General features: G+C 40.8%; 1 protein-coding gene across 1 annotated transcript in view; it reads left to right on the top strand.

Moving 5' to 3' along the window:
• Nucleotides 1-19307, top strand: part of eif3ba (eukaryotic translation initiation factor 3, subunit Ba) — a 36807-nt gene that overhangs the window by 4030 nt on the left and 13470 nt on the right. The window contains exons 2-11 of the mRNA XM_080206314.1: nucleotides 4459-4651; nucleotides 6862-6981; nucleotides 7305-7362; nucleotides 8312-8440; nucleotides 11589-11746; nucleotides 12780-12911; nucleotides 14306-14372; nucleotides 15328-15374; nucleotides 15669-15879; nucleotides 17256-17328. Of these exons, the coding sequence (XP_080062440.1) occupies nucleotides 4459-4651; nucleotides 6862-6981; nucleotides 7305-7362; nucleotides 8312-8440; nucleotides 11589-11746; nucleotides 12780-12911; nucleotides 14306-14372; nucleotides 15328-15374; nucleotides 15669-15879; nucleotides 17256-17328 (1188 nt within the window). The remainder of the gene's footprint in view (nucleotides 1-4458; nucleotides 4652-6861; nucleotides 6982-7304; nucleotides 7363-8311; nucleotides 8441-11588; nucleotides 11747-12779; nucleotides 12912-14305; nucleotides 14373-15327; nucleotides 15375-15668; nucleotides 15880-17255; nucleotides 17329-19307) is intronic.

Below are 19307 nucleotides of genomic sequence, written 5' to 3'. Positions count from 1 at the left end.
ATTAGATAATGTTACTGCTGACAGCACGTAACATTGTGCTTGCTTTTTGTAAGGTATTTTTCTCTGGCATATATCATGGCTCAATAATCTGCTTTCAGAAACCTAACTCTGCCAATCTTGTTAATAGCTGCTAGATAATGAAGATTAAGTATTTGCATTTGTACAGCATTTTTCAGCCATCCTGAGGTGTTCCAGTACTTTTTACAGCCAATGAAGTGCAGTCACTAGTGAGCAAATGTGGCAGCCAATTTGCACTACTAAAGTCCAACAAGCATCTAATTACATAAATTACCATGCGGTACTGGTTAATGGATAAACATTGGCCAGGAAAGTGGGTGAATTCCCAGGTTTCGTTTTTGAATAATGCCATGGCATCTTTTGCATCCATCTGTGAGGGCAAACAGAACCCTAGTTTTTCCGCCTCATCTGAAAGACATTGCCTCCATCAATGTAGGACTCCCTCAGTCCTGCAATAAGCATCAGCTTAGGTGCTCTGAGAAATTATAGTTTTGAGGTGGTGGCATTAATGTCAAAAGTGGAAGATGGTTTGCTCTTTGCACGCAATCTGTAAGTTTGGAAAAAAAAATCGACTAGCTGCCAGCTGTAAATAAGAGCATAAGCAATAGGAATAGTCATGTGGTCTCTCTAGCCTGCACTGTCATTAGATACAATCATGGTTGATCTGTCTCAGCTTCATTTGGCCACCTGCTCTCCATATTCCTTGATCCCTGGATAGACTAAAAATCCTTCTCTCTTCGCCTTAAATATATTTCAACAATGGGGCATCCACAATTCTCTGAGATAGCGAATTTCAAAGATTTACAGCCATCTGAGTGAAGAAATTTTTCCCTATCTCAGTCCTAAATGATCAGCCCTTTATCCCAAGACTTTACTTTGGGAAGTATTGGCCCAATTTACTCAGGCTGTGAGGACTGCATTCATCCTTGGAGCCAATTTAGTGAATGGTTGCTGTACTGTCACCCATACGTGTATATCCTTCCTTAGATATGGAGAACAAAACTGCACAGTTTTCAGGTGTCATGTATCCCTGGAGCAACAAGATTGTCTTCTTATACGCTGATCCTCTTGTTAAAAGAACAACATGCTATTTACATACTTAACTTACATACTTACTGTGCTTGCATGCTAATGTGTTCCTTGCATGACTAGCTCAGAAAAACCAATGAACTGAAAAATGCCTTCTGTGCCTTCTTGCATTGGCAGTAATCTGAGAATAGGTAGTATTTAAAAATAAGTTTCTAATGTAATAGCTTAAGTCATAAAACGTGCTTATAAAAACATAGAAGGTAGGAGGCCATTTGGCCCCTCGAGCCTGATCCGCCATTCATTACGTTCATGGCTGATCGTTCGACTCAATAGCCTAATCCTGCTTTTTCCCTGTAATCTTTTGTCCCATTTGCCCCAAGTGCTATATCCAGCTGTATCTTGAATACGTTCAATGTTTTGCCATCAACTTCTTCCTGTGGTAATGACTTCCACAGGCTCACACTCAGGTGAAGAAATGTTTCCTCACCTCTATCCTAAGTGATCTACACTGAATCCTTGGGCTATATAATCTATTTACATCTATAAAATATTTCTCATCCTGTTGGAGCTCAGAATAAATATTTTTCTCTTCCCATGGCGTTTGTAATTTATGTAGTCTCAGCCCATATTTCGCATTTACACAGTGTGAATGTTGCAGCCTGTATTTTGGAATTTGAAGAGGATGCTACTCAACTACTAACCCTGTTCCGATCTTCTGTCATCTGCTCCAGAGGAGAACAGTTAAGTCAGGCGACATTATGAATCTGCTCCTGGGCCCAGCTAAGATAGCTATCCGCAGGAGCTGAATTAGGGACAGCTTGTAGGAGTTGTTGCTCTGGCTGCCTGTCTCTCTTTGGTCTAGTCCACACCCATGCCTGGAGATCACAAGCCAGTTTATGTCTGACCTGCTATCATGACAAAACTCTTCCAAGATCTTGAAGTAATGCCAGCTCTGGAATCTTTTAATGAATGATAAAATTCACGGCATGGTGGTTAGCACTGCTGCCTCACAGCTCCAGGGACCCAGGCTTGATTCCTGGCTTGGGTCAGTGTCTGTGTGGAGTTTGTACGTTCTCCTCGTGTCTGCGTGAGTTTCCTCCAGTGCTCCGGTTTCCTTCCGCAGTCCAAAGATGTGCGAGTTAGATGCATTGGCGACGCTAAATTGCCCCTTAGTGTCCTGGGATGTGTAGGTTAGAGGGATTAGTGTGGTAAACGTGGGGTTATGGGGATAGGGCCTGGGTGGAATTGTTGTCGGGGCAGACTCAATGGGCCAAATGCCGTACTCTGTCGGTTTTCTATGATGAAGATCCACCTCACTGCTTTCTTTGCCGATTAAGATCAATGTCCCTCAATTCTACCTAACCCTGTTATTCAAACAAACTGCTTATTTGCATATTATTGATATTTTTACTTTTTCATCTTCAGACCAAGATATTTAAATGTTGGACAGGGAAAGGCTAGGAGCCCTGCATTCATGCTGCTTGAAGCATCACGATGACACACTTGAAAACTTCAGGCAATAATCCCCTGGGAAGGCCAAAAATAAAAACAGCAAAATCCCAAACTAAAAATAGAGGGAAAACCTGAAAAATTTCATTCCAACTCCCCCAGGTGATTGAAACCAGTCGAGGAGACCACTCTGACCATTCTTACGTCAACTATTGAATAACTTGTCTTCTGTAGGGTGCCATCTCTACCCCACCCAAGAACTGAACTAACTGCCTTTTCTTTTAGCATGCAGATCTTTGTAAATGTACACTGAAGGCTTTACAAGAATTTCTAACACCAGCCAATTCCCTTTCTTGAGTAGTTTAAATACATTGCATCTGACCCAATCTGTCAAGCAGAAATAATCTATCATCAGGCTTGCATGCACGCAGTCCAGTCTTTCATTATGTTCTACGCCTCAGCCTCTGAGACTATGCTGCTCTAATATAAAGAGGTTCAGCTCTTTAAGCGTATCTGGGGAACATTCTTTAATCTGGTTGTCACACTGGTTCTCCTCTGAACCTTTCCCTCTGCTCATCTGCAATAAATCCAAACCCAGGACATGAAGTTTGTTTTTGTAGCTAAAAGCTCTTGGGTTGTGGCTTATTCTTGTTGTCTTATTCTGTGCCTTCTGAGGCATTCCAATGAGCTCAAGGTTGGGGAAACTAAAATTGCACACCATACTCGAGGTGAGGTCTCACCAGAGCCTTGCCCTTAGTGCTGTCCTAGTTTCACACTGAATAGTTCAGGCAATGCTGTTGAACATCCTTTATGTCTGGTGGCAGCTTCCACAGAGTCTTTGGGAATGGTCTTTGCTGTCAAGTGTGTCTTCTTCGTCACCTTTAATGTGAATCTACTTAAAACACTGCTCTACATTTGTATTTTGTTGTGTATATTTGTACAAGTGCTCATATCTATCCTGAAAGACATCTGACAACCGTGGACCAATTTCCCAAACCTATCTAAATGCAGACACAATCTGTTTCTATTTTCTAAAGTCCCGACTCCTGAGTAATTCAACATCAAGTTGAAACGGCAGTGTTAACCTTTGCTAACTAGATAATTTGTATTCACATTCTGTGATCTATTGCTGAATATCCTGGAAGTAAAATATCAGATTGCTGCCATCCTATAAATTATTTCCAGAATGTTGTGCATTTTTTAGCGTTTGCTGTAATGTAAAATAGAAAGCATAACGCTGTACCCAAAGTGTATTATTTCAGCGTTATATGTAGTATTGGATACATTTGTAGCTGCAATGCCTGTTACTACTTTTCTCTAAATGCGTGATGTTATGCTCCTTATTTGTTGACTGTTAGTGAAATTTACCCATGATCACGGTCAGCATCATTTCCTGGTTTTGATCACCTGAAGGAAACTGGGGGGAGGCTCCCTTCATTTTAGTTTTGAACATCTTTTTCCCCTCCCTCCCACACCAACAGATAGCCTGGTAAGGTATCTCACAAGTGTCGTTGTACCGTAGTAATGTTCCATAGTCATTACCAGGAGCCATTTTTATTGATGCCCTGAGACTCAAGACTTAATTTTGGTGCTTGCAGACTGTGGACACAAGTTGTATGGTCCTGTCTACCTTGCAGTTTATATGGTGTAATGTACAGTGAGTTTGCTTACTATTGCACCTATTTTCTATTAGACTGGCCAAAATAGCATGCATTGTGGTCTTGGCTCTTCCATCGGGATGCAGGTTACTTTTTAGGGATTAAGAAGGAATAACCAGTGTCGTACTGAACTTGCCTTTCCTAATGCTTTTGACATGATCAAACATGAAGCAGCATTTTCCAACAAGGAATTTACCACCATATTGCAGAGCACGAAGGAGCACACTGCATTCTGACAGCAAATTATCTAGCAGGGGAAATAAATCAAGCGTTACCACGTTGATTTTGATTTTTTTTCTTGTAGAACTGCTGGGTGATATTTTAAGGGACCAGCCCCAAGAAGCTGATGGCATAGACTCTGTTATTGTCGTGGATAATGTACCACAAGTTGGACCAGATCGACTCGAGAAACTCCGAAATGTCATCCAAAAGATCTTTTCCAAATTTGGGAAAATCACAAATGAGTTTTACCCAGAATCAGATGGAAAGACGAAGGGGTATGTTTGCAGTAAAGGTTTGCAAGGAATGTAAATTTCTCCATTGTGCCGCAAACCATGTTAGTTGTATTTCTGTTCGTGTGTGATTATGGGAGGTTGATTTAGCTCAATTGGTTGGACGCTCGGTTTGTGATGCTGGGCGATGGCAACAGCATCAAATCCCATACTGGCTGAGGTTATTCTCAAAGGCCCTGCCTTCTCAAACTTGTCCCTTGCCTGAGAAGTGGTCACCCTCAGGTTGACTCATCACCTGTCAGCTCTCCTCCTCAAAGCGAAGAGCAGCCTATGGTCATCTGGCGCAGTGGTGATTTTACTAACTATGTTGAACCAGATCACATTATATAATACTAATTAATCTATCAGATTTCATGCAATGGTGGGTATTTTTTCCAAAGGAATTAAATCTTCCATATTTTTGTCATTGTGTTACAATGTGCCATTAGAAAGCCAACCTTTTTCATTGTAAGTATAATGATACAACACAATTCGTGCTCATAAAGCACCTTTGACGGAGCTTCGTTGGAGCATTATCAAACAACATTTGGTACCAAACCACATAGGACAAAGCAGCAGGTTTAATGAGCACCTTGAGGAAAAAGAGATCGATGGGATTCTGCATGGAGCACAGTGATTAGCAGGGCTGCTTCACAGCTCCAGCGACCTGTCTTCAATTCCTGGCTTGGGTCACTGTCTGTGTGGAGTTTGCACATTCTCCTCGTGTCTGCGTGGGTTTTCTCCGGGTGCTCAGGTTTCTTCCCACAGTCCAAAGATGTGCAGGTTAGGATGATTGGCTGTGCTAAAATTGCCCCTTAGTGTCCTGAGATGTGTAGGTTAGAGGGATTAGCAGGTAAATATGTAGGGATGTGGGGGTAGGGCCTGGGTGGGATTGTGGTCGGTGCAGACTCGATGGGCCAGATGGCCTCTTTCTGTACTGTTGGAATTCTGTGATATAGCCAAGGCAATTTAAGGTGCGGTCATGAATGGTGGAACTGTTAAAATCAGCAATGCACAAGAGGCTAGAATTGGGTGAGTGCAGATACTGGTTCGGTGGCACCACTGGTCAGCATTGCTGCCTCTCAGCACCATGGACCCAGGTTCAATTCTGGCCTTGGGCGAATGTGTGGAATTTGCATGTTCTCCCGATGTTGGTGTGGACTTCCTTCACGTGTGCTGGTTTCCTCCCACAGTCCGTATGTGTGCAGGTTAGGTTAATTGGCCACGCTAAATTGCCCCTTGGTGTCCAAAGATGCGTAGGTTAGGGGGATTAATGGGGTAAATGTGTGGGGTTACGGGGATGAAGCTTGGGTAAGATTTTAAAAAGGGCCGGGGCAGATTCAGTGGGCTGAATGGCCTCCTTCTACACTGTAGGGATTCTGTGATTTCCAGGAGTTTGTGGAGGTGGGAGAGTGAAAGATAGGAACAGTGAGGCAATGGAAGGATTTGCAAATGAGGGTGAATGTTTTAAAATTGAATTAAAATCATAATCAAGGAACGGCAGGGGGGTTTTCATGAAGCACCAGAAACTGTTATTTTGTAGCATCTAGAGTTCTACCTGCAAATATACTGATAAGCAAGTCGGATTAAAATGGATTTGATTTATGTGCAGTGGATCATAATATTGTGCTTTACCTTGAGATTTGACATTATCTCAATGCTTAAATAAACAAAAAGTACAAATTTCCACACCCGAATTGAACTTTGAATGAACAACATTTTGAGCCTGGCCAGAGAATTTTGCCTTCAGTATTTTGTTTGTGTGCAGTTTTGATGTTGCAGGCTGTTATTTAACCAAGGAGCAGACATAAGAATATTTCACACTTAGCTATAATAAATAAACTTTGTGGTAACACCGTAACATGGGAGGGGTAGTGGTACAGAGGTTAGCGTTGCTGCTTCGCTGCTCCAGGGACCTGGGTTAGCTTCCTGGCTTGGGTCACTGCCTGTGTGGGGTTTGCACGTTCCCCCTGTGTCTGCATGAGTTTCTTCCAAGTGTTCTGGTTTCCTCCCACTCTCCAAAAATCGGATTAGATTGATTGGCCAAGCCAAATTGTCCCTTAGTGTCCCAGGATCTGTAGGTTAGAGGGATTAGTAGGTAAAATAGATGGGGTTACGGGGATCAGGGCTGGGTGGAATTGTTGTCAGTGCAAACTCCTGCACTGAAGGGTTTCTATGATTGTATTCTATGATAACGTTCACAACTTTGTTTTTAGGTACATTTTCTTGGAATACAGTTCACCAGCATGTGCTGTAGATGCTGTGAAAAATGCAGATGGATACAAGTTAGACAAACAGCATACTTTCCGTGTCAACCTCTTCACTGATTTTGATAAGTAGGTGTTCAAATTATGGTGTTTAAATCAATTTCATTATTTCTGTTGGGAGTAAAAGCATTCAAGCTATGACATGTTTAATTTGGAACCCACATACTAAGGGCTACTGAGGCTTCGGAATCCATTCCCATGTAAAAAATTGAAGCGGTGGTTGGGTGAAGGGGCAAATGATAAATGCACCATGAAGTAAATTTTCCTATATCACATAGTTGGTTTTTATAAACAGATTTATCCTGCTAGTTGCTGAAACATTGCTTAGCAGCATTTAATATTGTACAATTTCTTTCCAACATGATTTCGTTGACTTTGTACTTTCTTGCCAGATACATGACCATTAGCGATGATTGGGAAATTCCACCAAAACAGCCGTTCAAAGATTTTGTAAGTCACGGTAAAATATAAACCTTATATGGACACTGATTTCCTTTTAGCTACTTTATTTTAACATTCAGTTGAACAATATTTTTGTCTAAAGTTCAGTTTCTGTATCCCGACATTTAATTTGTTGGCCCTTTGAGACAATAGTGACTTGATTTCTAAATCCAAATCAAATCAAGCAGGTCCGTGTTGAAATATTTTAAAATATTTGTCGTGGGATGTGGTCATCGTTGGCTGAGCCAGCATTTATTGCCCATTCCTGAGGGTGTGGATCTGGAATCACATTAGGCCAGACCAGGTGAGGACGGCAGATTTCCTTCCCTAAAAGACCTTGGTGAACCAGATGGGTTTTTATGGGTCTAATGTTGACAACAGTGGGTTTGTTGTCATCATTAGACTTAATATCAGATTTGTATTGAGTTCAGATTACGCCATCTGCCGTAGTGGCATTCAAATCCAGCTCCCCGGACCCGGAACTCTGGATGACTAGTCCAGTGACGATACCACTACGCCATTGCCTTCCCTGTTGCTTAATTGCTTTTATGTAATAGCAGATATACAACGTTTATCTGGGTGGTCTCCTATATTGGACAAAATGATGCTGACTCTTTACTATTATACTTGTCAGTTATGAAAATACTTCAACCACATGCAAAATATTTCAGGCTGCTTGTACCACTTAAAGTGCCAATGGGTGGCCAGAGTGAAACTGTTGTCCATCTTGCATGGATCATTATGGGACCATTTACTCAGCACAGGGGATGGAATTGGATGATTCTCTCTGCTATTTAAAAGTTTTTTGCTTATACCAACCACTGCACGTGGTGGACAAATTACAATGACGCCTGCCGTAAACTGCAGAGAGGAAATGTTCCCTTTTCAAAATTGACGAGTTTATTTATCTCTGATAAAAGTTAACACCACGTTCATAACAGTTTTGTTGGTGATATAGGGGAATCTGCGATACTGGTTAGAGGATCCAGACTGTCGAGATCAGTGCAGTATCATCTACGAGTCTGGAGATAGAACGGCTATTTTGTGGAATGACATAAAGGAACCTGTTGTCATTGAAGAACGTGCAGTAAGTATTAACTAAATTTAACACCTTCCTGGGCTTGTATTGCTGCCTGAGAAAAGTCTTGGGAGGCATAAACTATTATGTATTTGATATTAAGTCTTAGTAGCTGCAGTAAGCACTATTTTAATATATGTATGTTGCCACGAGAAGTGGCATCACTAGCTCAGGAAATTGTCTTGTAACTAAATTCCGTTAGTTTTTAATCCTCCGTGCTTCCCAACATCAATTGCACAATACACAACACAAAAAAAAGGCGACAAGGACTTGAAATGGTGCTTGCTGTCCACCTGGGAGGAAAAAAAATTAACAAAAAGACTTGGAAAAGAAGCTGTCGTGAATGCTCTGGACATAGGTCGGCGTGAGTAACAATCCTCTGCAGAGAAATTATAGAACTAGATGTAATTTGAAAAAAAAACAGGCTGAAGTTCTGGTTTGTTGCCTTGTTCAAACAGAAAAAGCAAGGAAGCTGCTGAAAACACTTTGCAAAGCGTGCATATGGGAAACCTCCATCAGGAAGAAAATGATAGGAGTTTTCAGTGCCGTGGAACCTTTGATGAAACTCTGGAGCGGTGGGGCTCCTATACTGAGTGTTTTGATTATTTTATGCAAGCAAACAAAATAGCAGAAGATACTATGGTTCCCACATTACTGAGCGTGATGGGGAAGAATACGTTCAATGTCCTCCCAAGATTAGTGCAACTGGAGAAGCCAACATCGTAGAGAATCTGCAAGCATGCTACTTGCCGAAGCCTTCAGTGACTGTATTTCATTTCAAAGTCCTCAAAATTAATTAACAAGGGGGAAACCAATTGTGCAATTCATGGCTGTATTTAAGGAGACTTTGTTCTGTGAATTTGGTGATATGTTGAATGATACAATTCGGGGCAGATTGGTCTGCAAAGCAAGGTATTACAGAAACAGTTGCTGACCGAGAGTAACCGGACTCTGAAAAAGGTCAGAGAAATTGATGTTTTGATGGAGCTGGCTACAAAAGAAGTTCAGTAAACAAGTTTGAAAATTCGATACACAAAATGCTGAATTTCAAACTCTGAATTGACACTTCAGAGTTTGAAACTCTTCATGTTACTCATGTGTGAAGCCAGGGCATTCAGCTGTGAATGCTATTGCAAGGATAGAAAATGCTGAAGCAGAAGTGGTGGTGGTGTGAAGGGGGTGGGAGGGGGGGGGTGTCATATGCAGTGCGCCTGCTGGAAGAGAAAGCAAACTAGGAACAAAAATAACCAGAAACAAGAGCAAACCAAAACAGCATGTAAACAAACAAGTGTTTCATGCTGTGCAAATGAGTCGAGAGGAACGAGGCGACTTGCAGTCTGAAGACAAATTTTCACTGCTGGTGCTACGAACAAATACTGGGTCACTCCACTGGTGGGTGGACAACCAGCAAGAATGAAAGTCAACTCTGGGGTAGCAGTGTCGCTGATGCCAGAGACTCTATGAGGAGACACATTCCTTGGAACCTTTAAGAATAATGCTCAAGACATACACTGGTGAAGTGGTTCCACTGAAGGGCTGCATTGACATGGCTGTGCCACATAATGAGCAAACAGCAGATTTGCCTTTACACACAGTAAAGGGCAATTATCCAGCACTGATGCGTAAAACACGGCGAGAAAAGATTTGACTGAACTGGGCTGAAGTCAACCTGCTGACTGTTGAAGAATCAGTCCTTAGAAAAATTCTAAAGAAGCACACTTGTGTTTGATGAAGAATTGAGGAGTATGAAAAAAATCACAGTTAAAATTAAAGCAGGGAGCCAAACAAAATGCCCGAAAGCATAGGGTACTGACCTTGCCATCAGGCCAAAAATGGAGGTTGACTTGGAAAACCGGTGAAGGCGGGAGTCTTTGAACCTGGCACAGTGAATGAGCTATACCAATTGTACCAGTCGTTATAAAGGATGGATTCATGCAAATCTGCAGAGACTTCAAAGTCACCCTTATCCAGTGTTGCGTACGGAGCAATACCTTCTCTGCCATGTCAGTGATCTGTTGGCAGGATTGGCAGGAGGCCAACATTTTAGCAAAATCGAACTGAGCCAGGCATACCTTCAAATGAATGTAGACCAGAAGTCACAGGAACTCCTGACGATTGCGACCCACCAATGTTTGTTTTAATACTGGAAATTACCAATTTGTATCACATCAGCTGCAGCATTGTTCAGAGCAATAGATCAGATCCTGAGTGTACTAAGTGGAGCTTGGTGCTATCTAGATGATATTCTAATCACTGCAAAAGGCAAAGAGGAGTATCTTGAGGCACCAGTGTGTGGCGACCAGTGGATTTTTACAGTAAGTTCACTGCACTGTCAATGTAAGCCTACTTGTGACACTAAAAAAAAATTGGACGCCACTCTTCAAAGGTTGGAAAACTGGACTAAGATTCTGCAAGGACAAGTGCAAGTTCTTCCAGTCTTCTGTTGAGTATTTGGGACATGTGATAGATGCCACCGGTTTTCACAAATCTCCTTCAAAGGTCAAGGCTATCACAGAGACACCTGCACCAATTGTGATCCTTCCTAGGATTGTTGAACTAGTGTAGAAGATTTCTTCCAATTTGGGAACCATTTTAGAGCCATTATATAACCTGTTAAAAGCGGAAGTGGTTGGATGAATGCGATAATGTCAAAGAAGCATTGCTCAAACCTGAAGTCATTGCGTTTTTCGATTCTACCATATCCCTACACTTGACACGTGATGCATCTTGTGGTATTAGAGCAGTGATACCCCACGTCAAGTCATCAGGTGAAGGAGCACCCATTGTCTTTGCATTTCAAACATTGAGCAAAGCTAAAAGTAACTACGCAGAAATTGAAGGGGAAGCCTTAGGATTATCTATGGAGTGAAGAGATTCCACCAACTCCTGTACAGAAGAAAGCAGTGTTGACAGACCATTGTCCATTAACCACTATTTTTGGACCACACACAGGAAGCACTGGGTCTTGGGGTGCTGTTACATTATCTCCATTATGGTTGCTGTTTGTGAAGGTAGTTCAACTAAGTTTACTCTCCTTGTTTCTCAGCTGAGGAAAATGAGTGTATTTAGTGGAGTTCCTTCGTTGACTGTTTGCTGAGTTAGCTTCAACAAAGCTCACACTCGGACTGTTAACGTATTCTGTTCTTTTTGTTGACAGCGTTGGACAGAGACGTATGTTCGTTGGTCCCCCAAAGGCACATACTTAGCAACGTTCCATCAGCGTGGTATTGCTCTTTGGGGTGGGGAGAAGTTCAAGCAGATCCAGCGTTTTAGCCATCAAGGTGTCCAGCTAATTGATTTCTCTCCATGTGAAAGGTATCTACTTCAATTAGGTACTGGGCTGAAAGTCTCCACAATACATTTTCCTCAACAGTGGTATTGCATTTGCCATCAAATAGAAGTACTTTGTTTTTAATGTGTTCTGAAAATGTTGTAAGTGGATGGCACAATAGTGAGCATTGCTGCTTCACAGCACCAAGGACCCAAGTTTGATTCCCAGCTTGGGTCACTGTCTGTATGGAGTCTGCATGTTCTCCCTGTGTCTGCGTGGGTTTTCCGAAGGTGCTCTGGTTTCCTCCCATAGACTGGTTGGATTGGCCATGCTAAATTCTCCCTCCCTGTGGCAGCTCGGGGATTTTCACGGTAACTTCATTGTAGTGTCAATGTAAGCCTATTTGTGACTAATAAATTTAGTAGTATAACGAAGCAGTTTGCATTAGATTTCACAGACTGTTCCCTGAGCAAAATGTTGTCTTCGGCTAAAAATCTTCTCTTAATCTGCACACAATATGTTGAAACAGATTTAATGCTTTGAGTTGACGTCCTTTTGTGGGAACAGTCTGTTTTGCCAAAGATGACACCAGAGTATTTTGAGCATATTCTGTCTGATTTAAATTTCCAGCTTCTGTAGAGTTTTGCTTCTGCATTTTTTTGTAATTGTTTAATTTTCATTAACAATGTGCAACATGAGAATTGGGAGAAGTATTGGAATTGAATAGTGAAATTTTTAAGCCAGCAGCTAATCATGTAGTATTGCTGCGTAACCTGCTATATGTGATTCACTTTCTGAAAACTAATATCTGTTTCTTCTCTCCACTGATCCTACATTTCTGAGCAGGGTTTCAAACCCTCGTTCCGATGATGCAAGTTTAAATAATTATCCTCCGCACTTTCTCCCATCCATTTTTTCTTCTTTGTTAAATCTTTAATTGCACTGTATTTGAAACTTACTGAGTTATGCTTAGTCGCTGCAGTAACACCAGCGACTTCATATGTCGTGAAAACAATTCTGAAATGTGAGGGAAGAAAAATGTGTGTGAACCTAAGCAATTTGTATTTTATTTCACAGATATATGGTGTCATTTAGCCCTTTAATGGACACAAAAGATGATCCTCAGGCCATCATCATCTGGGATGTATTAACAGGCCAGAAGAAACGAGGATTTCATTGTGAGAGCTCAGCTCATTGGCCTATATTCAAGTGAGTGTGATCTGGAGAGTTCAAGCATTTATGTTTGCATTATTGTACCAAAAGGCGTTTCATTGATTATTGACAAAAGCATACTTGTGTAACAGTTGTTGCTGTATAAGATGATGAATGGGATGGATAGGATAGAGGTGGAGAGACTCTTCCCGCTCAAAAAAGACAGTAGGACTAGGGGGCACAGCCTCAAGATAAAGGGGGGGCGGTTTAGAACGGAGTTGAGGAGGAACTTCTTCACTCAAAGGGTGGTGAATCTCTGGAATTCTCTGCCCGTTGAAGTGGTGGAGGCTGCCTCGCTAAATATTTTGAAGAAGCGGGTTGATGGGTTTTTGATAAGAGAGGGGATTAAGGGTTATGGGGAGAGGGCGGGAAAGTGGAACTGAGCCACGACAGATCAGCCATGATCTTATTGAATGGCGGGGCAGGCTCGAAGGGCCAGATGGCCTACTCCTGCTCCTATTTCTTATGTTCTTATGTTCTTAAATATTAAAGGTCTGTGTGCATAATTCCTGTTTCCTCACCCTAATATTGCCACTTCCTGTCGCACTACGCTGCCATTTTTTTTAACCAATACCTATCAGTATTTGTTTCTAGACACTCTTAGCTGCTATGCCGCTGCTTCATGTGGAGTTGAGCATTCCTAGCTAGCTAATTTGGTCCCTCCCGTGTGAATCTGGAAAACCAATCTTTGACTTATAAAATGAAACATTACAAACATATCTTAACTCAACCACATCACAAGTTTCAGTAAGTAGCTCTTCTAGGCACAAATGAAACCCCAGTTAATGCCCTATATCTGCATTAAAACACAATTGATATCCAGTTACATCCCTGCTATCCTATCAGTTCACATTTCAATCATTAAGCTTTTCTAATTCACTGCTGAAGAAACCACTTCGATTCTTTTGTTAAACATTTGTCAAAATTTCTCCCTAACTGCCTTCTTTCCAACTTCCCTGTGTGTGTTTTCTGCTGCCTTCCCGTCCACTGTTCTCCACTACTGAGCTGCCCTCAGAGTCAACACCTTTTTAATCGTGTTATTTTCTCAGTCGCAGCTCTCAGCCCTGCAAACACATCCAACAACTCTTCCACTTCCATGTTACCAAACCTGACAGTGACTTTCCAATGCTCCCATCCATCAAGCACCATCTTTTTAATATTGGTATCCTGCACCATACCCTCTCTTTTCTTTCACTCCATTACTGCTCAGCATTGCTGCTTGCATCTTGCCTCGCTGTGACAACTGCCCGTAATACACTGTTCCCAAAGCCATGCTGAGTTTTGGAATGTTGCTCAACCCTACTGGTTTGTTTAATATTGACGACTGGTTTGTGGAAACTTGAACCATAAAAAGAATGTGAATGTCATTTTAAATGGTTCTTTTTCAATAGATGGAGCCACGATGGGAAGTTTTTTGCACGAATGACGCAAGACACACTTAGTATTTATGAAACACCCGTGAGTATTTCTGTTAACTGCTACAGTCTTCAAGATGTTTTCAAGGAAGTAACTCCGTCAGCTGAGCAAAATGATTCAACATAAAATGAACAGATTGTTCTAACAGTCTGAAAAATTTCTCGGCTACAGAATGTGGGATTTCAATATAAGCAACAATGGAGACATCGGGTAGAGGTTGGTGACTGGGAGGGGGGGGGGGTCAAGAAGTTAGTTGTGAAAATCAGAGGAATCAGAAAAAAGGGACCACAACTGGAAATGCAGCAGAAAAATGGAAAAACTCAGCATACAGTCAGCAATGAAATGTGAAAACTTGTTTTGGGTGGTGCTAGAGAGGGACAAAGCGATAGGAGAACAAATGTAAATTTCCCCAAAATCACTGGACATTAGCAAGTGTATTGACTTTTTTTTTAAACAAAGTTTTCATTCGCTTGTGGTTGGAGTCATAGCTGAGAACCAACTGTAATATTGTTGGCTGTTATATCTGATGGAAAATTTTGGTTAACTATTTAGTTAAATAAAGATGGGTGGGCTTGCAGATTAGTGTATAATATTTCATTTATGATTTGAGGTAAAAGTGGCAGTGGTAGCTTTACCAAATAAACCCACAGTCCTATTCAGCGAGCTCACCTTGAATAATGTGATCAATTCTGATCTGATTGTTGGTCATCCTCAAAACTGCCAGGATTCACTGTCTGAATTATTGAAGGTTGATTTCTGGGATGAAGAACTGCAGGTTGCCTGGAATCCACAGAACTCTGGTTCGAGCACGTGGGGAGAAAATTGGAGTGGGGATAGGGTGGAATGAAGAAAATGAAATAACCATGACTGTGAATGGGGTTGTGCTTAAAATCTTTGGAAAATAATAGTGGACTTTGATTTGAAGTTTGAGAGGTGTGTTTCTTTTAGACTTCAGTCTTCTTATATAATGGAGCTAAAACTATTTTTTTATTTTCAGTCAATGGGACTGTTGGATAAGAAGAGTTTGAAGATTAGTGGAATAAAGTAAGAACACGGACTGTATGTCTCCCTTCCTTTCTCTCCCTTTTTCTCTCTCTCTCTCTCTCTCTCTTAGTCTGCTGCCCACATCCTGCACCCCACCCACACATGCTCCTTGCTGCCCCTGTATCCCCATCCTGGCGTGTTCCTCTGGCTGCCTGGCTCCTCCCTTTGGAATTCAACATCTCACTCTCTCTGTGCAAGTCTCCTTTCAGTCAATTCTTCTGTATACCAAAATTTTCAAGTTTGCAAAAGGATAAGTGTGCTGTATTTAATTTGAAAATCTGTTTTTTTCACTAGGGATTTTTCTTGGTCTCCCGGTGATAATGTTATTGCATTCTGGGTGCCAGAGGACAAAGATATTCCAGCTAGAGTCACTCTAATGCAGTTTCCAACACGGCAAGAAATAAGAGTGCGCAATCTATTTAACGTGGTGGACTGTAAATTACACTGGCAGAAAAATGGAGATTACCTGTGTGTGAAAGTTGATAGAACGCTGAAAGGTATACAGGTATGTATTTGAACAGTGAATAACAGCTGACAGAACAAAGCCCAGGAAAGGAACTGCATGTCATATGACTTGTCTTGTACAGTATCAGTTTTTCCTCTTTGTTAAAACATCTAGGGTAAGAATTTTAAATTTAGAAACATTTTGATTAATTTAGGAAGGGCCGTTTCCTTGAGAATTGGTGACCAATGGATAACTATTGTCATTAAGAGTGAGGTTAGGGGAACTGTATTTCCATAATGGAGCTTGGAATGGCATGTCATGGAGATTGGCAGAGAAAACACTTAAAGGAAAATTGGTTCAAAAGATTTGTCCAGGAAATGTGTAGGGAGAGTCGGACAATAAAATCAGTGTTGCATCTTTCAAAGAATCAATCATGGCCTCATGTGCTTTAAACATTGTGGTCACGGTGGGAAAATATAACACAGTATACGTGCAGAGCATTTGTGACTGTCCTTGCTGGTAAACGTGATGTGGAAATGCTGGCATGAGACTGGGCTAAACACAGTAAGTACAAGTCTCTCAACACCAGGTTAAAGTCCAACCAGTTTATTTCATAGTAAATCCACAAGCTATCAGGGTTTGCCCGAAAGCAAAACCCCGAAAGCTTGTGGGTTCACTATCAAATAATCTGGTTGGACTTTAACTGGGTGTTGTGAGATTGCTGGCTGGTGAAGTCAGTTCTGTATTGTACAGTTGAAAATAAGTTGATCTAATTTTGCCATGTAGTAGATGCTTCCAGTCAATGGTACATTTGTGATGAAGGCACAATGCTGCGGATACTGAAATCTGAAACAAAAACACAAAATGCTGGAAAATCTCAGCAGGATCTGTGGAGAGAGAATGGAGCCAATGTTTCGAGTCTGGATGACCTTTTAAACGTAATGAAGGATCATCCTGACTCAAAACGTTAGCTCTATTCTATCCACAGATGTTGCCAGACTTGTTGAGATTTTCCAGATTTTCTGATTTTGATGGTACATTTGTACCTGATCACTATGCAGCAACTTGCACTGATTTTGTTGTTAGTTTATGGTATCAAAATGTCCTAATTTTAAAAAAAATTAGCTTATCTAGTTCAAAAATGCTTCATTTTGAAACTATTTCAGCCTAATTTTCACACAATTGCATTAGTGTCCTATTCGAAGAGCAACAAACAGGAAATTAAATTATGTAGGCCACCGTTTCATATCTGGCACCTCTTTCAATGTATACATTTTAAATATAGAACTCACCATCGTGAAAACCAGATTCTTTTACCATAAATGTTTTGCACCATTGAGATTTATGATTTCAATCCTTCTACCCCAGAGATTATCAGTAATTGCTAATCTGAAGTTAATTGCTTATTTAATGTTGAGTAAGCTCTCCCTCTACAGGGTCTTGTGACTAACTTTGAAATCTTCAGAATGAGGGAAAAGCAGGTTCCTGTGGATGTTGTGGAAATGAAAGGTGGGTTGCCTCAAATTGACTTATTGGCCTTACTTATGCTCTCACCTGTGGAGCAAAAGTCCCAGTTAAGACGTTTTGTAGAATTTCATACATAGAGCTTATAATTTGTTTACATAGTTTCCAGGGAAATTTGAGATTTTTGTGTTGCGATAGTTCATTATTTGAAAATTAGTTCATTAAATGATACAGCCCAGGAGTTGGCTTATCATGCCTATGTTATTTAATGAAGCAATCTAATTCACCACATTGCCCTGCTCTTTCTCCATAACCCTACACATTTTCATTCTTCCAGGTATTTGTCCAATTTGCCGCATGAAAGAAAGTGTTCTGGTGTTGTCTTTATCTCTTTCGCCAGTTAGTTTAATTAATCTGCAACTGCAATCAATAATTAAGGAGGGACTTGATCTCAAATCTCGTTCTGTGGAAACAGCCCACGTTTCTCTCATCTTGCAGACAAACAAAAGCCTTTCATTCTAGTTAATGTTCGCTGCGCCTTCACTAAGGCCATAATATCCTTGTTAAAATATGGTGTCCAGTCTTTGTAACAGTACTCCAATTGAGCTCTAATTAATGTTTTATGGAGGTTTAATATAACTTTCTTACTTTCCTATTCCCTGCTTCTATTTGCAAAGCCTGATGCCTTTTTAATAGCCTTCTCAACTTGCTTTGCCATCTACAAAGACATCTGTACATACATAATACACTCCCAGATCATTCTGTTCCTGTACACTCTCTCAAATTTTATTAAAATGCATCGCTTCACGTAGCCCTCTTGTTAAATTTTAACTGTGTCTGTCCAGTTTATGTCCTCCTCGAGGTTGTTACAATCTTTCTCTTTTTCCTCTCGAGTTTCATGTCATCTGCAAATGTTGAAGTTATTGCCATGAATACCCAAGTTTAATCACTAAGTAAATTTATCAAAAACGCAATAGTCTCAGTGCTAAAGCCTCATGTTTATCTCCAGTCTGGAAAAACTGCTCATTGTGCCTGTTTTTCTTTTGTTTTCTTTAGCCAACTCAACTCGTTCACTTTGATTCTTCTGTAAATTAGTTTAATATGTGGTACTATATAAAATGCCTTTTGAAAGCTCATAATACATTTCAACAAAACAACCCTCACTGACCCCTGTTTCTTCATCAAAGAACTCCGACAAGTTTGTAACATAGGATTTACTTTCAATAAATCTCTGCTGGCTTTCGTTTGTCAACACACACTTGTCCACATGCCAATTCAATTTTCCTAGATTATTGTCTCAAAGTTTCCCCAACACCAGTGTGTGTGCTTGTAAGTGCCAGATTTATCCCTACCCTTTTTAAATAGTAAACTTAACTGAGTACAGTAGTTTTCAGAATGCTTATGAAGTCGCAAATATTGTAAAATTCTCCTGCTATCCTTGAATTAACCAGCGATTTGCAAGAAGCAGTCGATAAAAATATTGTGCTGTTTACTTTTTTGAATCTCAGTTCCAGTGTAACAAAGTTAGTTGTAAGTCTCTCTGCCACTTTAGTATGTTGGGTGTACTTTAATATAGATGAGCTGTATCTTGAAATGGCATTGTTGAGGATTTCTACATTTGCATGCAACTACACCTATACTTAGAACATGGGAGTTAGGAGCAGAAATAAACAATTCAGCCTTTTGAGTCTGCTCTGCCATTCAATCAGATCATGGCTGATCTCTCCTGGGCCTCAAATCCATCTCCTCATCTGCTGCCCATATCCCTTTAACTTTTTTTTTCATCAGGACTATATCTTATCTCCTCCTTGAGACCATTCAATGAATCAGACTCCACTGTGCTGTGGGGCAGCGAGTTCTACAAATTCACTACCTTCTGCGAGAAGTAGTTCCTCCTCATCTCAGTTTTAAATCTTCTATCTCTCAACAAATGCTTGTGACCTAATGTTCCACATTGCCCCACAAGGGAAAACATTAGGTCTACATTTACTTTATCAATCCCTTTTTAGTATCTTATATACCTC

Source organism: Carcharhinus amblyrhynchos, chromosome 18 (genome assembly GCF_965287045.1).
Source record: "Carcharhinus amblyrhynchos chromosome 18, sCarAmb.v2.hapA, whole genome shotgun sequence".
Classification (NCBI taxonomy): domain Eukaryota; kingdom Metazoa; phylum Chordata; class Chondrichthyes; order Carcharhiniformes; family Carcharhinidae; genus Carcharhinus; species Carcharhinus amblyrhynchos.
The sequence above is the reverse complement of the archived record's forward strand: the minus strand, read 5'-3'. Positions and strand labels throughout refer to the sequence as shown.